This window comes from Camelina sativa, chromosome 11, assembly GCF_030686135.1.
Source record: "Camelina sativa cultivar CO46 ecotype springtype chromosome 11, ASM3068613v1".
NCBI classification, from domain to species: domain Eukaryota; kingdom Viridiplantae; phylum Streptophyta; class Magnoliopsida; order Brassicales; family Brassicaceae; genus Camelina; species Camelina sativa.
Genome location: NC_141890.1, coordinates 11812546 through 11831021, shown reverse-complemented (window position 1 = coordinate 11831021; position 18476 = coordinate 11812546). Strand labels below are relative to the sequence as shown.

Genomic DNA, 18476 nt, shown 5'->3' with positions numbered 1-18476 from the left:
AATCAGGAAAAGGATAGACACCTGGACTTCACGCTCTTTATCTTTTGCGGGGAGGTTAAACTTGGTCAGCTCAGTCCTTTGGAGCATTACAAATTTCTGGATGGCGGCATTTCGCCTACCGCGAGACTGTATCAAGGAAATTGATAAGCTCTGCTCTGCTTTCCTTTGGTCTAGTCAAGAGTTAAATACGCATAAGGCAAAAGTGGCTTGGGTGGATATTTGCAAGCTAAAGGAAGAGGGAGGTTTGGGTCTTTGATCCTTAAAAGAGGCTTATAATGTTTGTTTCTTGAAGCTGATCTGGAGAATCATTTCGCATAGCTCCTCCCTTTGGGTTACTTGGGTGTCATATAATTTGCTCAAGGGTGTATCTTTCTTGTCTGTTAGTGGGACAGTTTCTGCGGGGTCGTGGATATGGCGTAAATTGTTAAAATACAGGACAGTCGCAAGGGAGCTCTGTAAGTGCGAAGTGGGGAATGGATTGCGGACCTCTTTCTGGTTTGATAAGTGGTATGCGCTGGGATGTATTATGGACCGAATAGGGCGTCGTGGAATTATTGCGCTTGGTATTCTCTGCTACTTTGTCTGAGGTTTGGCGTCATCGACGTTTAAGACGCCATCGAGAGTCTGAGCTAAATCTCATTGAGAGTGCGTTAGCTCAGCAGCTGCAACGTCGGGACAATTCTAGACTAGATGTAGTGTTGTGGAGAAGTAAGGGGGACTCTTTCTCCGACACTTTTTCTACCAAGGACACTTGGCACCACACTCGCATTGTTTCACCTCAGGTACCATGGCACACAATTGTTTGGTTTCCTCATGTTACGCCAAAGTTCTCCTTTTGCACTTGGCTTGCTATGAGAAACCGCCTCTCGACTGCTGATCGGATGATGATCTGGCATACGGGTCCACCTAGGTTGTGTGTTCTGTGTTCTCACCACCGGGAGACTCGGGATCATCTGTTTTTTCGCTGCAGCTATTTTGCAGAGGTTTGGTCAGGCCTTGCTCTTTCTCTCCTTCCTCGTGGCTTTTCCACGGATTGGGGTATGGTTACAAATCTACTCACACAGCCTTCAAATGATCGGATTACATTTTTTTGGTTCGCTATTGCTTCTAGATCTGAGTCTACTCTCTCTGGCGAGAGAGGAATGAGAGACGGCATGGCACATCAACCATCCCGACAACTCAGCTCCTAGCTTTGCTGGACAGACAGGTTTGTAATAAGCTCCTAGAGATTCAGAGGGAGGGGGATACGCGGTATGCAGCGGCTATACGGGGCTGGCTAACATCTAGAGGATATTAGGACCTTTGAAAATTCGGAAACAATTTGAATGTTTTGCTCTGTTTTTATTCTCTCAGATTTTCAGAACACACTAGACCGGTTGTAAAGAGAACGTTATTTTTCTTGAATTAATTTAACATTATATTCAAAAAAAAAAAAAATGTAATGGGGTTAAAACGCCTGCTGGGGATGCTCTTAGAGGAATTGCTCGCAGATGAGGATTCTCGATGACACAGATAGAAGTTCTTGTTAAGGGTCATCATGAATGAACTAGGAAAGAAAGGAAGCGAGATTGTGACTACAACAAGTGAATCGTGATCTGGTTCATGAAACTTACTGTCGAGATTGGTTAGATCACTTTCATCATTGTGCCTTCGATCAATTCGGCCCACCAGTAAGCTGTCGAAGAGTTTGTGATTGTGCGTGTAGAAAAGTCACCATGACCGCACCTTTATAAGCGAGAAACATTTGCCAACGCCCAACGAGAACATATTTTCCAAAACACTTGAGGCCATATTTTCAGATTGATATTTAAGTACTATGTTGTTTTCTTTTTCCTTTGATCAAGGGTATTCAATTTTAAAACATTGTAGCCTCCTCGCCCGATCAATCTCTCCTTTGATAGAGATGTCTCTCTCTCTCTCTCTTTCAATCTCGATGTGTTAAATAAATAGTAGTAGATGTGGAAAAAGCAGGTGAACCGTGAACCAACATTAACACGGGAGAGAGAAAGTGCGATAGAGAGAGAAAGTGTGATAAAGGCAAAACCCTTCTACACCGACGGTTTGGCCTCACGCCACCGTTGAGAAATCCCCCTTCCCTCTGCAATGTCAACCCCCACCTCAGATCCACCGGAACCACCTCCCTAATCATCCAAGGAGACCTTTTCTGTCTCAGATCCGTCGTTGCCACCACCTTCAGAGACTCCTCAATCACCTCTTCCATCTACTCCCGACATGAATTTGACTACTCATAATCCTGCAGAACAATCTCTAGCCGCCAATCTTCTGCCTGCTCCTCCCACAATTGACGACACCCAGCTTATGTGGGCAGAGCGATTCAATCCGGCACTGCGTAACCTAAACAAAGCAGCTCAACCAAGATTCACTGAAGATGGTACACCTCGAGTTCGTGCGCCAGCATCAATCATTCTCAGAGCGTCAGACACCTTGAAGGACCACATTGTCGCCCACTTTCACAAGACTCCACCCCCAGCAGGAAAAATCTTTGTCGATCTAAATCCCATATGGGGTAAGGAAGGCAGGATCAATATTCGCTGTATCCCAAATGGTCTTGTCCTCATTTACATACCATCTGAGCTTATCCGAAAGTGGGTCTTGGAAGTTGGATGATGGCAAGCAGGGAACTGTCTCTTCATAGTCACTGCCTGGTCTCCAACAGCTTCTTTAACATCTCTGAAGCTTGTCTCATTGCCAATTTGGGTCATTCTCAAAGATGTTCCCCCTCAGCTCTACTCGCTCCCAGGCCTCAGTACTATCGCTTCAGGCATTGGGGAGCCTCTTCATACTGAGAAGCACCAGCTTCCCCCTCTTTCCTCAAACACAAGAATTAAAGTGGAGATTTTGCTTAAATAAGATCTACCTCAATCAGTACTAGTTGAGGATGATGATGGTAATGAGGTACGCATCTGGTTGGAATACCCCCGTCTCCCTCCAAGGTGTGATTACTGCAACAAGTTTGGCCACTTGTACCATAGATGTCCCTCAGCCCCAGACATACCTGCTCAGACTGCTATTCGAACCAAAGCTCCCACTCATCCAAGTCTGCTCAATAATGCATCTAATCCTCCAATTTCTATCCCAGTAAAGACTCCAACCTGGCAGGTCAAGAAGCACTTGGTAGCTGAGATTCCAATTCCACAAGAAACCGCAACACCCAATGCTAGCTCTGAAGCCCTGCAAAAGGAGTCCCTGGCATCCTCATCAAAGCTTCTCAATAACTCACTGGCTATTGTGACCTCCACACACAAGTATCTCGATTCTCCTTCGAATGATTCTCCAAATGAATGGCAGGAGGTTAAGAGACAATCGACTTCCTGGCCGACTGTTGACACAGGTGAACTTTTGCGGTCTCCAAACCCGCTAACCACTAAACCAGTTGCTGCGGAAGGAAAGGGAGTTACTAAAACGGATAAGATCAACAATGGAATGGATAAGCTATCTAGCTTGAATCCACAGGAAAACTCTCTTCCCCCTGGACCGAAGTCATCAAAGGCAAAAGGCAGGAAAGGTATTGATCCGGGTCCTCTTAAGCCTACGGATACTCAAACCACTAGGAAGGCTAGCCAGAAGACTAGCAAGCACTCCACAAGTGGACGGCCACCAGCGAAGGGTCGTTCCCATCATCACTTTTGAAAGCTGTGCTTTCAACCTTTTGCCCACTGATGATGATGTTAAAAAAATTTTGTTATAATGTGCGGGGTTTAAACTCAACCAATAGGCAACAAGAGCTCAGGCATTGGGTTCGTAATAGTAGACCTTCCATAGGAGGTATTTTGGAAACACACGTCCAGCAAGAAAACGCGGACATCCTTTTGGCTCGTAACTTCCCCAGATGGAGGTATGAGTATAACTATTTACCTAATACTCAAAATGGGAGAATTTGGATAGTATGGGATCCGGCAATTCAGGTTTTTGTCTACAAGAAGATGGATCAAATGATTTCTTGTGGAGTTTTTGACCCCTCTTCGTTGCAGACTTTCTCAATCACCTTTGGATACGCCCGTAACTGTATGGTAGCAAGAAGGGAGTTATGGAGCAACTTGGTAGAGCTGCATCAGAATAGTCTGCTACGGAATTCTCCATGGCTCATTTTGGGGGACTTCAATCAAATATTACATGCAACAGACCACTACTCCCTTCATCCATATCCTCTGCCTCTACAGGGTATGGCTGAGTTTCAGCAGTGTATAGACTCGTGTGACCTTCTGGATTTGTCGAGCAGAGGAGCAAATCATACTTGGTATAACAACTAGCCATCAAATCCAATTACAAGAAAGCTTGACAGATCTCTCATCAATGAAGCTTGGCTTGCGGCTTTCCCTCACTCGAATGCTCTGTATGATGCTCTTGGAGGATCGGATCACACGCCAATCTTGGTAATCACCTCGGAAGAAGCAAATCGGAGGAAAGTTCCTTTCAAATTCTATACTTTCTTCACCACTCACCCAGACTATCAAAACATTGTCGAAGCAGCTTGGAACACTCCTATCGTCCCGGGCAACAGTATGTTCTCTCTCTGTCAGAAGCTCAAGGAAGTAAAAATTGCATGCAAAGCTCTCAACCGAAACAACTTTAGTAACATTCAGGCCAGAACAGCGGAAGATTATCAGGCGCTCAGCGCTATTCAAACTCAGATTCTTTCAACTCATTCAGCAGCTCTGTTTGAAGAGGAACAACTAGCTAGAAGTCGATGGTCTATCCTGTCAAATGCAGAAGAATCCTTTCTCAGAGAGAAATCACGTGTTATATGGTGTTTGGAGGGGGATTCAAATACAGTTTTTTTTCCACAAATCAATTCTAACACATCAACAAAGGAATCAAGTATGTTCCCTACTGAATGAGGCAAACGAAAGGGTTACGGACAAGGGTCTCCTTATAACAATGATTGTGGACTATTATCAACAGTTGCTGGGCTTGGTTAACATGCAAGTTGAACCACTATCAGTCGCTAGAATCCAAGAATTGACCACTTACAAATGCTCAGAGGATACATCTACGGCTATCACTTCAATTCCGAGTCCTGAACTGATTACCTCAACCCTCTTCTCACTACCAAGGAGCAAGGCGCCATGGCCGTATGGTTTCACTGTTGAATTCTTCATAAACTCCTGGACACTAGTGGGACCTGCACTAATAGAAGCGGTCACAGATTTTTTCAGAACAGGCAAACTCTTGAAGCAAATGAATGCAATGATACTTGCACTGATTCCCAAGACAGTTACAGTAGAGAGACTCAGTGAGTTCAGGCCTATTGCTTGCTGCAACACCATCTACAAAGTAATCTCAAGGATTCTTGCCAAGCGGCTTAAAGTCTTCACAGGAAGTGCAGTCCAGAGGAACCAAGTAGCCTTCATTCCGGGTAGGTTGCTTTGCGAAAACGTTCTCCTCGCTTCAGAGTTAGTCACTGATTTTAACAAAGATGGACTTGTCACAAGAGGTTGTCTACAAATTGACCTATCCAAAGCTTTTGATAATGTTGATTGGGGTTTTCTCAACAACATATTAATAGCATATGGACTACCTCCGGTCTTTATTCAGTGGTTATCAGCTTGTTTCACTACTCCATCCTACTCAGTTGGTATAAATGGAGAATTAGTAGGTTACTTCCCGGGGAAGAAAGGGCTAAGACAAGGAGACTCGATATCAGCGCCACTGTTTACTCTGGTAATGGATATTCTCTCTAAACAGCTTGATGAAGGTGCTTCTCTGGGTAGGTTTCGAACTCATCCTAAATGTGCAAACCCTCTCATCACTCATCTCAGCTTCGCGGATGATATTCTGGTCTTCTTTGATGGTGATGAAGACTCTTTAGCCGGAATTTTGGACATCATTGCTACTTTCAAAAAAGTTTCAGGTTTGGGGATAAATCTCTCAAAGACCTGCTTATACTTGGATGGCAACCAAAGAGACACCATCAATAATCTGGCCGAGAGACACAATCTCACTTACGGCTCCCTCCCAATGCGCTATCTGGGTGTTCCCCTGACTCCACACAAGCTCACGGTAACAGACTATCAACCGCTAATAGACAGGATTCAGAGTCGAATCTCATCCTGGACTAACAGACACCTCTCTTTTGTTGGTCGCCTTCAGTTGCTTCACTCAGTTATAAATAGTACCATAAATTTCTGGGCTTCAATATTTCTCTTACCAACGAAATGCTTGGAGAAGTTGGAGCAGATTTGTAATGCTTTCCTTTGGAAAGGTGTTGCCTCTTCAGCCCGTGGTGCAAAAGTCTCCTGGGAAAAAATTTGTAAGCCAAAAAACGAGGGAGGATTAGGTCTTAAAAGGCTGGTTGAGTGGAATCAAATTTTTGGTCTTAAGCTGATTTGGCTCCTATTCTCGCAAGCAGGTTCTTTGTGGGTCTCTTGGGTAAAGCAGCATTTACTTCGTGACAAAAGTTTATGGGATGCAGATTTTCGTGCATCTGGAAGCTGGATATGGAGAAAACTTGCGAAACTCAGGCCACTGGCGCGTCCTTTTGTCACTTGCAATGTTGTTTCCGGCTCTGATGCTTTCTTCTGGCATGACAATTGGACTGGTTTTAGGCCCTCTACTGGAAATACTGGGCGATTCCTGTCCAAGGGTAACTGGTATCCGTCTACTAGCTAAGGTGAGTGAAGCAACAATCAACGGTGATTGGATGATCTCAAGGGGAAGACATCCCCTTCTGCACCTCCTTTGTTCTTGCCTTCAAGGTCAGGAGCCTCCAATCCATGGAGGTGGTCCCAATCAATTCTTATGGAAGTTACCACCGAATCAATCTCAAGGCACTTTCTCGACTAGAAGAACTTGGAGACACTTATATCCCCCTGGACCCCCAGTTCAATGGAGCGCACAAGTATGGTTTAAAGATAACATCCCAAAGATGTCTTTCATCCTATGGCTTACGGTTCAGGATAGACTCGCGACAAGAGACAGGCTATCCAGGTGGAATCTCCCAATCCCAACAAATTGCTTACTCTGTCTTACTGGCAGCGAATCAAGGGACCATTTGTTCTTTCTATGCCCTTACTCCCAGAATCTATGGTCAGGCTTTTTCTCTCATTTTGCTTCGTGCCCGGGCCCAATGTTTTCTAACTGCTTAAGCTGGATAAGGAATCCTACCACAAATAGGAAGCTCAATACAGTCTGCAAAATGGTTTTCCAAGCTTTGATCTATTACCTATGGAGGGAACGCAACTCTCGCTTACACACAGACTCAACCCGAACTGAAAATCAGCTGCAACAAGAAATTCAGTTTCGAATAAGGCGAAGACTGCTCGGACTGGATCATACTCATCAAAGAAATCCCACAACAACTCAAGACACTTACCTTAGCCTTTGGTTCTCATACTTTCAAATTCCATAGTTTTCTTAAGTATTGGGTTGTTTCTCTACATTAAGTGTGTTTCAAAATACTCTTAACTTTTCCCTGTAACGGTTGCCAGGTTGTGCTTTATAATGAAATGATATCTCCTTTTTAAAAAAAAAAAAAACATTAACACGCCTTGATGGATGCGCGTATCAATTTCTGGAAATAAAATTACTACTCTCTCTATATCAGAATATTTGATGTTTTAGGATTTTATTTTGTATCAAAAAAGATGATTTTCTAGAGTAAAAAAAAAAAATTAAAAACATTGTAACTAGTACAAAGTTATGGCTTTTTTGGTCATAAAGTTAGACCCGAACCATATCATTCATTGGCTATCTTTCTTTGAGTCTTGGAGCTCTTTGAAGAATCTCAAGCGACCATTTTTTTTCATCCTTATAAAGAGAAAGAGAGAAACCGGTCTTATTTGGCAAGAACCCAATTGGAGTTCCAAGTCTGATTTAGTTTTGTCTTACTCTTATCCCTTCTTTGATTTCATTTGAAGTCAACGAGTAGATAGTTCTTATGTAATATAGTAATATAGTTTGCTGTCGATTGATTGATTATAGAGATTTGATATGTCCTCAAACTTTTCATGGTCAAAGATAGTTTTATTGCTCTTTTTCATTAATTCAGCAACCCCTTTCTTATAATTGTGGCTGGATTTTAGTTTCGTATCCTCTTTTTAATGCAAGGTTTGTTGAAGATCTCAAACTGAAATAAACGACGGTAACAATTCACCAATTCAAGGTCAAGAGAAAGATTAAAACACCATCAAGATTCACCAAGACACATCTCAAGAAAAGGAGAAAGATTTTTAGTCCAAGGACAAGAAGAAAAAGGAGTAATTTTGATCAAGATTCACTTAAGACCCCATCACATATATATATATACATCAAGAAAAAAGAGCAAGCTTTTGTCAAGAACCAAAACAAAGAGATTCAATCTTCTTGATTCAAGAACCATCTCATAAAATCAAGATTTTCCAAAGGAATTAACTTGGAACATCGGAGCTTCCGATGATGACGGTTCCAGCACCGAAGAAAGAACACATGTTCCACATAGTGGTAACATCAAGCGACGTCGGGAAACTCAACCGACTCGTGCTCCCTAGACAAGACGCGGAGAGGCATTTCCGACCATACTCATCAAACAACCAAAACGGCACGTTGTTGAGTTTCCAAGACAAAAACGGCAAGATGTGGAGATTCCGGTACTCGTATTGGAACACTCTGGGGAGTTACGTGATGACCAAAGGATGGAGCCGTTTCGTCAAAGAAAAAAAGCTCGAGGCAGGAGACATGGTCTCTTTCGAACGAGGACTCGGAGATGAGTCCGAAAGATGGAAACTTTACATAGATTGGAGTCATAGACGCGACATGAGCCTCGTTCAGTCCCATCAGTTTGGTGATTTCGGTTACAAAAATTTCAATTTCGGGACCCCTAGTCAATATTCCAACAGATTTCATACTGAGGGAAAAGCTTTCTCAGGTGAAGGGAGCACCATTACTACTACTACTACTGAGTCTGAGTCTACCGTTGATTGCAACGCCTTCAGGAGCTTCCTCCGCACCCATGGATTGACTCTCTCTGGTTGCAAAGCCAAAGACATCATTGATTTTCTCTGCGTGCAGAAGGATCTGGGTGACTCCAATGCCCTTGTTGGCCGTCTCAGTGCTGCTTGTGAGAGGAGTGGCATAAAACCCAAGGACAATCCTTTCCGCAGCTTGGCTGTGATAAGATACCTGCAGATGGTGAGGAGAATTTCTGGGGAAACAGAATGCATATTAGCCTTTTCCTGCAATGACATCCTTGATGTAGAGGAAACATCTTTCATCAGATCCATTTTAACAGAGTTGCAGGAGCAAGAGGTCACTCCGTGGACATTTAATCTCTCCGGAAGAGGAAACCTCGACCTGGAGATGTTTTATAGATGTAGTGTTGTTATCATGGTACTTTCAAATACTTCTGCTCGTAGCAGTCACTTCTTGGACAATTTGGTGGCAATCATGGAACATTGGAAAGCAAAAGACCTTGTAGTTATACCTGTATATTTTATGGTAACGCTTTCAGACTTGGAAGACCAGTTTGAACTAGTACAGCTGCAGTATCGGAAATATGTCCAAGCAGACAGAGTTCAGAAATGGAAGGCTGCTATTGCTGAATTGGCCTCCATCGGTGGACATTTATGGACATATGGGTATATTGACTTCTCTCTTAAACTAGTTTTACAATGTGTCACTTTGTAATCTCTGGAATCTGCTTACTGACATTTCAAATATTCGGAGGAGTTTCCATAATAATGTGGCATTAATTCCTTTTTCTGTGTGTTTTTGTTTTCAGGACCCAGTTTATACTCGCCAAGGAAGTTGTAAGGAGCGCATGCTTAAGGCTATATCTGAAAGATAGCGATAATCTGGTCAGAATCTTAGCATTCTTAGATCACCCCCAGCCTTCAGATGTGGAAATTGAGGGAATCTGGGGCATGGCAGGAATAGGTAAGACATCCATTGCTAGAGAGATTTTTGAAATACTGGCTCCACAATATGACTTGTGTTACTTTCTGCAAGACTTTCATCTAGTATCTCAGAGCAAAGGGCTTAGACACATACGTGATGATTTCTTCTCTAAAGTATTTGGAGAAGAAAAACTAAGTATAGGCGCTTGTGAGACAAAATCGAGTTTCATGAGGGACTGGTTCCAAAATAAAGCTATTCTCGTTGTTCTCGATGATGTGAGTAATGCCAGAGATGCAGAATATGTAGTTGGAGGGTTTGGATGGTTTTCTCATGGACACAGAATCATCTTAACCTCTAGGAGAAAACAAGTTCTTATACAGTGTAAGGTTAAAAAGCCATACGAGATCCAAAAATTAGACGAGTTTGAATCTATTTATCTTTGCAAACAATATATAGAAGAAGAAAGTGTGGTAATCTCAGAGCTAATGAGCTGCAGTAGTGGTATCCCATTGGCTCTCAAAGTTTTGGTTTCGTCTGTATCAAAGCAGTATATAAACAATATGGTGGAACATCTTTACAGCTTGCGGAGAAATCCCCCAACTCAGATTCAGGAAGCATTTCGGAGAAGCTTTGATGGACTAGATGAAAACGAAAAGAATATATTTTTGGACCTTGCGTGTTTTTTCGGAGGGGAGAACAAAGATGATGTGGTGCAATTACTTGATGCTTGCGGATTTCTTACATATTTGGCAATCTGTGAGCTCATTGACGAGTCGCTCATTAGCATTGTGGAAAATAGGATAGAGATCCCTATTCCTTTTCAAGACATTGGTAGATTTATTGTTGACGGAGAAGGCAAAAATCCATGGGAACGTAGTAGATTGTGGGACTCTAACGACATCGCTGATGTATTGACAAACAATTCAGTACGTCGAAATGTGTTTCATTCTTTTTTGACGCTTCAGTTACTTCATATTTATCCGTTCTTATGTTGTAAAATCTGAGGCTTCCCTACTTATGTGATCGTTTTTGTCAGGGAACAGAAGCAATTGAGGGCATCTCCCTCGATGCGTCTGACTTGACCTGCGAGCTTACTCCTACTGTGTTTGGTAAGATGCATAGACTTAGATTGCTGAAGTTCTACTGTTCAACCTCTGAGAATCAATGCAAGCTAAGTCTACCTCAAGGCCTTGATACTTTGCCTGATGAGCTAAGACTTCTTCACTGGGAGAATTATCCTCTGAAATACTTGCCTCAAAATTTTAATCCTGAGAATCTTGTAGAGGTACACATGCCTTATAGTAACATGGAGAAGTTATGGGAAGGGAAGAAAGTAAGTGTTGACTTTACAGTGTTTTGAGCTGCTTACATGAATTATAAGCTTGCATGTGATGACTTATCTTAATTATTGATGTTGTAAACAGAATCTCGGAAAGCTAAAGAAGATCAATCTGAGTCACTCCAGAAACTTAACTGATATCCTGATGTTATCAGAAGCCCTGACCCTTGAACATATCGATCTTGAAGGTTGTGAGAGTCTATTCGACGTTAGCACATCTATTCCTCGTTGTGGGAAGCTTATTTCCTTGAATATGAAAGACTGTTCTCATTTGAGAAGTCTGCCTGGCATGGTGGATTTAACATCTCTCAAGCTTCTTAATATATCTGGCTGCTCAGAGATTGAGGAGATTAAGGATTTTGCACCAAACTTGAAAGAGTTATATCTAGCTGGAACCGCCATAAGAGAACTTCCAAAGTCAATCGAGAATCTCACTGAACTTGGTACGCTAGATCTGGAGAACTGCAGAAGGCTTCAGCAACTGCCATTTGGTATAGAGAACTTGAGATGTATTGTCGAGCTGAACCTGTCTGGCTGCACAAGTCTCGGGCTAAAAGGCATGGAAACTTTGGTGAGATCACCGTATCCGCTTCTGTCACTTTTTCCACTTCGGAAGCGGAAGAGGTGAGTTTGGAAGCGTAATGGAGTCATATGATTGGGCATTAGAAGCGTGATTTTGTAAAAACCGGAAGCACAAGATCTCTCCAAGAGAAACAAAAGGTGGTTCACTGTTGGAAGATATGATACTGAGAGGAGCAGGGATCTGGGCAGAGGATAAAAGGAGAAATGGATCTGAGATGGGGCACAAGATAAAGGACAGATGGTGTTAGTCACTGCATAAGTTAACCAGGTATTCAACTACTAGACTAGTTGGAAGGAGAGCCTAGTTAGTTGCTTTTTAATCAATATTGCATTGTATCCAAATATTAAATGAAAAATCATTCCTTGGCTTTTGATCAATATTGCATTTAATCAATATTGCATTGTATCTAATTATAAGGCAAGTAAAGAGGCATGATGTCCTAGTTGCCAAGTTGTTTTTCCTTTTGGGATAGAGATACCGCTGTGTTAAGGATTGGCCTTTTCGGTGGCTAATTTTATGATCCATGTTTCAGGTTGGGAGTTCATGATATCAGAACACATGTAAGAGAGATTCTGATTACTTAACTTGCTCGGACGCTAAGACCTGGTATCAACATTACGATGTTAGATTATGCACCATATTCTTTGTTGGAATAAGAAACCAATTTTAAATAGAAATCATTGTTGTGACTTAGGAAATTCACTGTTTATGTTATGTTTAGATTATGGTTTCCATATTGTCCTATTGGAAGGATGTCTTTGTTATGCCCATAAATAAGTCTATTGGCATATTGAGTTCTTCACACATTTTGTCTGTAATGTTCAACAATTAATAATTTTGGTCTGAGAATCGTCTTTCCTCGTGGAATGTCATGACAAACTGTTGCTTATATGTTGGATCACGAAAAGAAACACTTGGATTTGGGGGCTCATGTTACCTGGTTCTTTCATGCCCCACAATCTTTGTTGGCAGGTGAATTTGAATTTTCATTAACAGATTTCTCAAGTGTTTTTATACATGGAGATCAGCTCTCCAGAGTCAAATATGTGGTTAGTAAGATACTTATTGAAGTATACGTTGACAACTTAAAAATTATCCCTCTTCATTTGTGTGGACCGTCTCTATAACTTTCTCGGCCTGTTACAGGTTGAGGCTTTCTGTTGAGCATTATCAACATCATAAGTGGTGCGAGATGGATTCTTGTTGCAACACTTAGGAAGAAAAGCTGTGGATATTTCATTGGAAAGCAACTGGCTTCGGGATGTTTTTAAGATGCAACCTGTGGGAATAAACTAGTTCAACCTGCAAGGTAAAAAATTGGATTTATGAATATGATCATCTTTGTGCTTACTAGCGGACCAATCTTCATATTATGTGGACGGGTTGCTGAGAATGGACATGCTTCTTTTTAATGGTTGTGTCCACTGCGAGTGAATCCAATAGAGTTAAATAAATGCTTTAAACGTGAGAGTGGGATAAAAATAACATTTATAAGGTCAGGCTTTTAAAAAGTCAACAAAGCTGTGCTGATTCATGGAGAGATTCGTTGTTCGTTGTTCAACGCCTAAAAGTCATCGTCTTCTCCATTTCACTTAACAGGAAGACTTTCAAGAAAACTGCATCATCGCAATCCCTTAATGGCTTTTCCTTCATCTTCCTCTCCGTCGGATCCCTCGAAGCGCCAGTTCGACGTGTTTGTGAGTTTCAGAGGCGCGGACACGCGTAATACCTTCACCTCTTACCTTCTCGAGTCCCTACACCGAAAAGGTATTGATGCTTTCTTCGACGGGAAACTCCTGCGAGGCAAGGACATCTCAGTTCTCTTTGACAGGATCGAGCAATCTAAGATGTCAATCGTTGTCTTCTCGGAGAACTATGCCAACTCCACCTGGTGCTTGGAGGAACTCTGGAAGATAATGCAGTGCAGGGATAAATTTGGTCATGGGGTTATACCAATCTTCTATAACGTCAAGAAATTTGATGTGGAGAATCAGAAGGGGAGTTTTGAAGCTCCCTTCCTAAACCCTAAGGAGAGTTTCAAGGGAGATGGGTTCAAAAAAATTGGGGCATGGAAGGAAGCTCTGAGGGCTGCTTCCAATATCCTCGGCTTTGTGCTTCCTAAGGAAAGGTAATACAGCAGATCCGACGTTTCCTTCTTTTGGATTTGGGATCTTTTTTTTCTTCTTAGTACTTTTGGAATAGTGTGTTTGTTCTTAAAATGCATTCAACGGTTTCCATAAACGTTTTCTACAATCTAGAGTAGATATTGCACATTTCTTCTTCAACTGATCCTCTTGTTCAACTTCACATTTTGATGGGATATCGTGCAATTTGGGCAGGCCGGAGATTGAATTTGTTGACAAAATAGCCAGGGAAACTTTCAGGATGTTGAATGCTTTGTCTCCATGTGAAATACGTGGGTTTCCAGGGATTGAATCACGTTCAAAGGAGCTGGAGGAGTTACTGAAGTTTGATGATGCAACCTGTAACCGTACCATTGGAGTTCTTGGGATGGCTGGAATTGGCAAGACCATGGTTGCTGATAGCGTATACAAACGAAACCATCGTCTATTCGATGGGTACTGTTTCCTTGAAGACATTGACAATGAGTCGAAACGGCATGGATTACATCATTTGCATGAGAAACTTCTCTGTAAATTATTGGATGAAGAGAATTTGGATGTCAGAGCGCATGGAAGATTGGAAGATTTTCTAAGGAACAAGAAGTTGTTTATTGTGCTGGATAATGTGACTGAAGAAAATCAAATACAAGTTCTCATTGGACAGCAGGAGATGTACCGTAAAGGAAGTAGGATTGTTATAACTACGAGAGACAAGAAACTGCTGCTGAAAAACGCTGATGCAACATATGTAGTTCCAAGATTGAATGAAAGGGAAGCTATGGAGCTTTTCTGCCTAGATGCATTTTCGGGCAACCTTTACCCCACGGAAGAATTTATGGATCTATCAAATAAATTTGTTTACTATGCTAAAGGGCATCCGTTGGCTTTGAAGTTGTTAGGTTCAGGTCTATGTCAGAAGGAAAAGACGTACTGGGTGGAGAAATGGGAGAGACTAAGAGTAATGCCAGACAAGGAGATTCAGAAAGTGCTAAAAAGGAGCTATGAAGAACTGGATGATGAACAGAAGCGCATATTTCTGGACATAGCTTGTTTTTTCAGATCAGAAAATGCAGATTTCGTTTCGAGCATCCTGAAATCAGACCGTGTCAATGCTGCAGCTGTGATGAAGGAGCTTGAAGATAAGTGCATGGTAACCATTTCTTATAATCGGCTTGAGATGCATGATCTTATGCATACAATGGGGAAGGAAATAGGATATGAGTCATCCATCAAAAGGGCAGGCAAACGTAGTAGGTTATGGAACCACAAAGATATTCGCTATGTGCTGGAGCAGAAAACGGTGAGCTACAAAGATATTTCATTAATTCATTTGCTATAGTACATTGTAACTACACTTAATATGGTCTTTCTCTTAGCCTTTCCCTGTATCTTAATCTCTTGCTCTTGCTACCAGGGAACTGAATGTGTTAGAGGCATCTTCTTCAACATGTCTAGTATCGAACGGATCAAGCTAAGTCCTGATGTTTTCATGAGGATGTCGAATCTCAAATTCCTGAAATTCCACAATTCTCATTGTTCTCAGTGGTGTGATAATGATCATAAATTTCAGTTCTGCAAAGGGCTTGATCACTTTCCAGATGAGCTTGTGTACCTTCACTGGCAAGGCTATCCATACGGTTGCCTGCCATTAGATTTCAATCCAGAGGAACTTGTCGATCTTAATCTGCGTTATAGCCACATCAAACAACTGTGGGAAGATGAGAAGGTGCATTATGGCTATATATTATTTTTTGCTGATCAGTTATTTAGTTTTTGTGCTGATTAGTTATTTAATCATTGTCTTCATGCCACAGAATACAGAAAATTTAAGATGGGTCGACCTCAGTTGGTCAAAAGACTTGCTGAATTTATCAGGTTTGTCCAGGGCCAAAAATCTTGAAAGATTGGATCTCGAAGGCTGTACGAGTTTGGTTCTATTGGGACCATCAATTGAACAGATGAACAAACTTATTTACCTGAACCTTCGAGAGTGCACAAGCCTTAAAAGTCTCCCAGAAGGAATCAATCTAAAATTTCTCAAGACTCTGATCCTCAGTGGCTGTTCAAACCTTCAGGAGTTTCATATTATATCAGAAAACATTGAATCACTTTATTTGGAAGGCTCAGCAATTGAACAAATTGTTGAACACATCGGGAGTCTTCGCAACCTTATTTTGCTGAATCTCAAGAATTGTCGCAGGTTGAAGTATCTTCCCAACGATCTTTGCAAGCTGAAATCTCTTCAAGAACTGATTCTCTCTGGTTGTTCAGCGTTGGAGAGTCTTCCACCCATCAAAGAGGAGATGGAATGCTTAGAGATTTTTCTTATGGATGGAACAACCATCAAACAGACACCTGAAAAGATTTGTTTGAGTAAACTCAAGATGTTTTCGTTCTGTGGATCTAGCATCAAAGGTACCGCTGGGTTGATATTGTTGCCTTTCTCAGGCAGCTCCTTTTTATCGGACCTCTATCTCACGAATAGCTATATCGACAAATTGCCAGATAAATTTAGCTCCTTTCACTCGTTACGGTGTCTATGCTTAAGCAGAAACAATATTGAGACTCTACCTGAAAGCATTAAGAAACTTCATTGCTTGTGGTTGCTTGACCTGAAACATTGCTGCAAGCTCAATTCTCTTCCAGTGCTTCCATCTAGTCTACAGTATGTAGATGCTCACGGGTGTGTTTCTCTGGAAAAAGTAGCAAAACCAGTGACACTTCCCCTAGTAACTGATAGGATGCATACTACTTTCATTTTCACGGATTGCTTCAAGCTGAACCGATCTGAGCAGGAAGCTATTGTTGCGCAGGCCCAACTCAAGAGTCAACTACTGGCAAGGACATCTCTTCAACATAATCATAAGGTCCAACTCCATTTCACTCTGTTGTTCTGGTGATACTTCGATCGTAAGCTCATTGCTTAAATGATTTTATTTGTAACTCATTGCAGGGACTAGTTCTAGAGCCTCTGGTTGCTGTTTGTTTTCCAGGAAATGACATACCCTCATGGTTCTGCTATCAGAGAATGGGATCTTCAATAGAAACCGACCTGCTTCCACACTGGTGTAACAGTAAATTTATTGGAGCTTCCTTATCTGCTGTTGTCTCCTTCAAGGATAATGAAGGTCATCATGCCAACCGTTTATCTGTAAGATGCAAGTGCGAGTTCAAAAATCAAAACGGTCAGTCTATCAGCTTTAGTTTCTGTCTTGGGGGATGGAACGAGTCATGTGGATCATCTTGCCATGAACCACGGAAACTTAGATCTGATCATGTGTTTATCAGTTATAACAACTGTAGTGTGCCAGTCTTTGAATGGAGGGAAAAGAGTAATGACAGTAATAGATGTCATCCTACTAGCGCCTCTTTTGAATTCTACCTTACCGATGAAACTGAAAGGAAAGTAGAATGCTGCAAGGTGATAAGGTGTGGTATGAGTTTGTTATATGCTCCAGATGAAAATGACCGTGGTTTCCAGGGAATACGGGTTACAGACACTGTTGAGCGTACATCTAGCGAGGCTCTTGTGACCATTCGAGGTCAGTCCCACTCACGGATTGAAGAAAGAAAAAATGGTAAAATAAGAGATGAAATCCTGGATGTGAGTATTACCTCCATAGTTAGAGGTCCCGGGTCTTGAATAGAAAACGAAAGGTATGAGTAACCGAGTTTCAATTTTTTGCTTCCCGGCTAAAGACCTTTGGGTTTAAGTTTATGTCTGAACTCTGAACAACAATAGGAGTATGCTAACGATGATTTTGTGAGAGGTAAACTTGAGCTTACTGTTGAGATTGAAATCAGGAGATTGGAAAGTTTTGTCACAGGAAAACCTATTACGTTTCAAGGATTTTCACCAGAAGTGCGTCCCCGCAGATGAGGATAGCTTTTTATGGGATGCTATGGAGAAGGACAAAGCTTTAGCAAAGGATCTATCAAAACTCACTTTATGAATCATCACTCTAGCTTGTTCTTTTATATATCTTTATCCTTGGACAGACTTATAATATGTTGTCTCAGTTTTATCAAATCCCTTTGTGGCACTGCGTAAAGGTCGAATGATTATTACAAATGATGTTATCATCAAACTGTAAATTAAACCACAGAACAACAAAAGACAAGAAAAGAAAAACAGTTTCGGTCTATAATAAATTTGAAATGATTTAACCGCCCATTGGGAACATAATGACTAGACAGCATATGACATAGGCGGGTAAGGTTGAGCTCAGCGATGTAACCTTGGTTGGCTTGCGGTGTGGTCGGGTAAGCGGTTGGCATTGTCGATCCACCACCGACTTTAGTTATACCTTGCTGACGTCCCATGTAGAAACATCCTACACAACCGCTGATGCATAGGAACACCAAGAATATGAGCAATGGTAGCGAGAAATATACAAGGATCATCGCTTACAATCTCTGAATTTTGAACTAAACAAATGTTAAGCCTAGACAAACCAGGCGAATTATATAGATTGTCTAAAGGAAGGGAACAGAGGTTATGAATTTATATGGGAATGTAGCTGCAAAATGCATGGTATTGACTTTTTTTTTTAATAAGAAATGCAAGAAACATAAACTAGCAATGATGGGCATATCATGC

General features: G+C 41.7%; 3 protein-coding genes across 3 annotated transcripts; all 3 read left to right on the top strand.

Moving 5' to 3' along the window:
* Positions 1-3944: 3944 nt before the first annotated feature.
* Positions 3945-4859, top strand: LOC147933876 (uncharacterized). Its single transcript, XM_087472364.1, has 2 exons — positions 3945-4203; positions 4321-4859. Exons 1-2 carry the CDS (start codon positions 3945-3947, stop codon positions 4857-4859), a joined length of 798 nt encoding a protein of 265 aa, XP_087328490.1.
* Positions 4860-7683: 2824 nt separating this feature from the next.
* Positions 7684-12602, top strand: LOC104723092 (disease resistance protein RPP2A-like). The gene is made up of 5 exons (XM_087475717.1): positions 7684-9572; positions 9716-10757; positions 10868-11164; positions 11256-12020; positions 12286-12602. The coding sequence occupies exons 1-4, from the start codon at positions 8392-8394 to the stop codon at positions 11796-11798; spliced, it is 3063 nt and encodes a 1020-aa protein (XP_087331843.1). The 5' UTR covers positions 7684-8391; the 3' UTR covers positions 11799-12020; positions 12286-12602.
* On the top strand, positions 11961-17964 carry LOC104723094 (disease resistance protein RPP2B). Its single transcript, XM_019233130.2, has 9 exons — positions 11961-12020; positions 12286-12359; positions 12726-12802; positions 12900-13062; positions 13353-13881; positions 14093-15176; positions 15291-15602; positions 15691-16743; positions 16830-17964. The coding sequence occupies exons 5-9, from the start codon at positions 13391-13393 to the stop codon at positions 17517-17519; spliced, it is 3630 nt and encodes a 1209-aa protein (XP_019088675.2). The 5' UTR covers positions 11961-12020; positions 12286-12359; positions 12726-12802; positions 12900-13062; positions 13353-13390; the 3' UTR covers positions 17520-17964.
* The last annotated feature ends 512 nt before the right edge of the window (positions 17965-18476 follow it).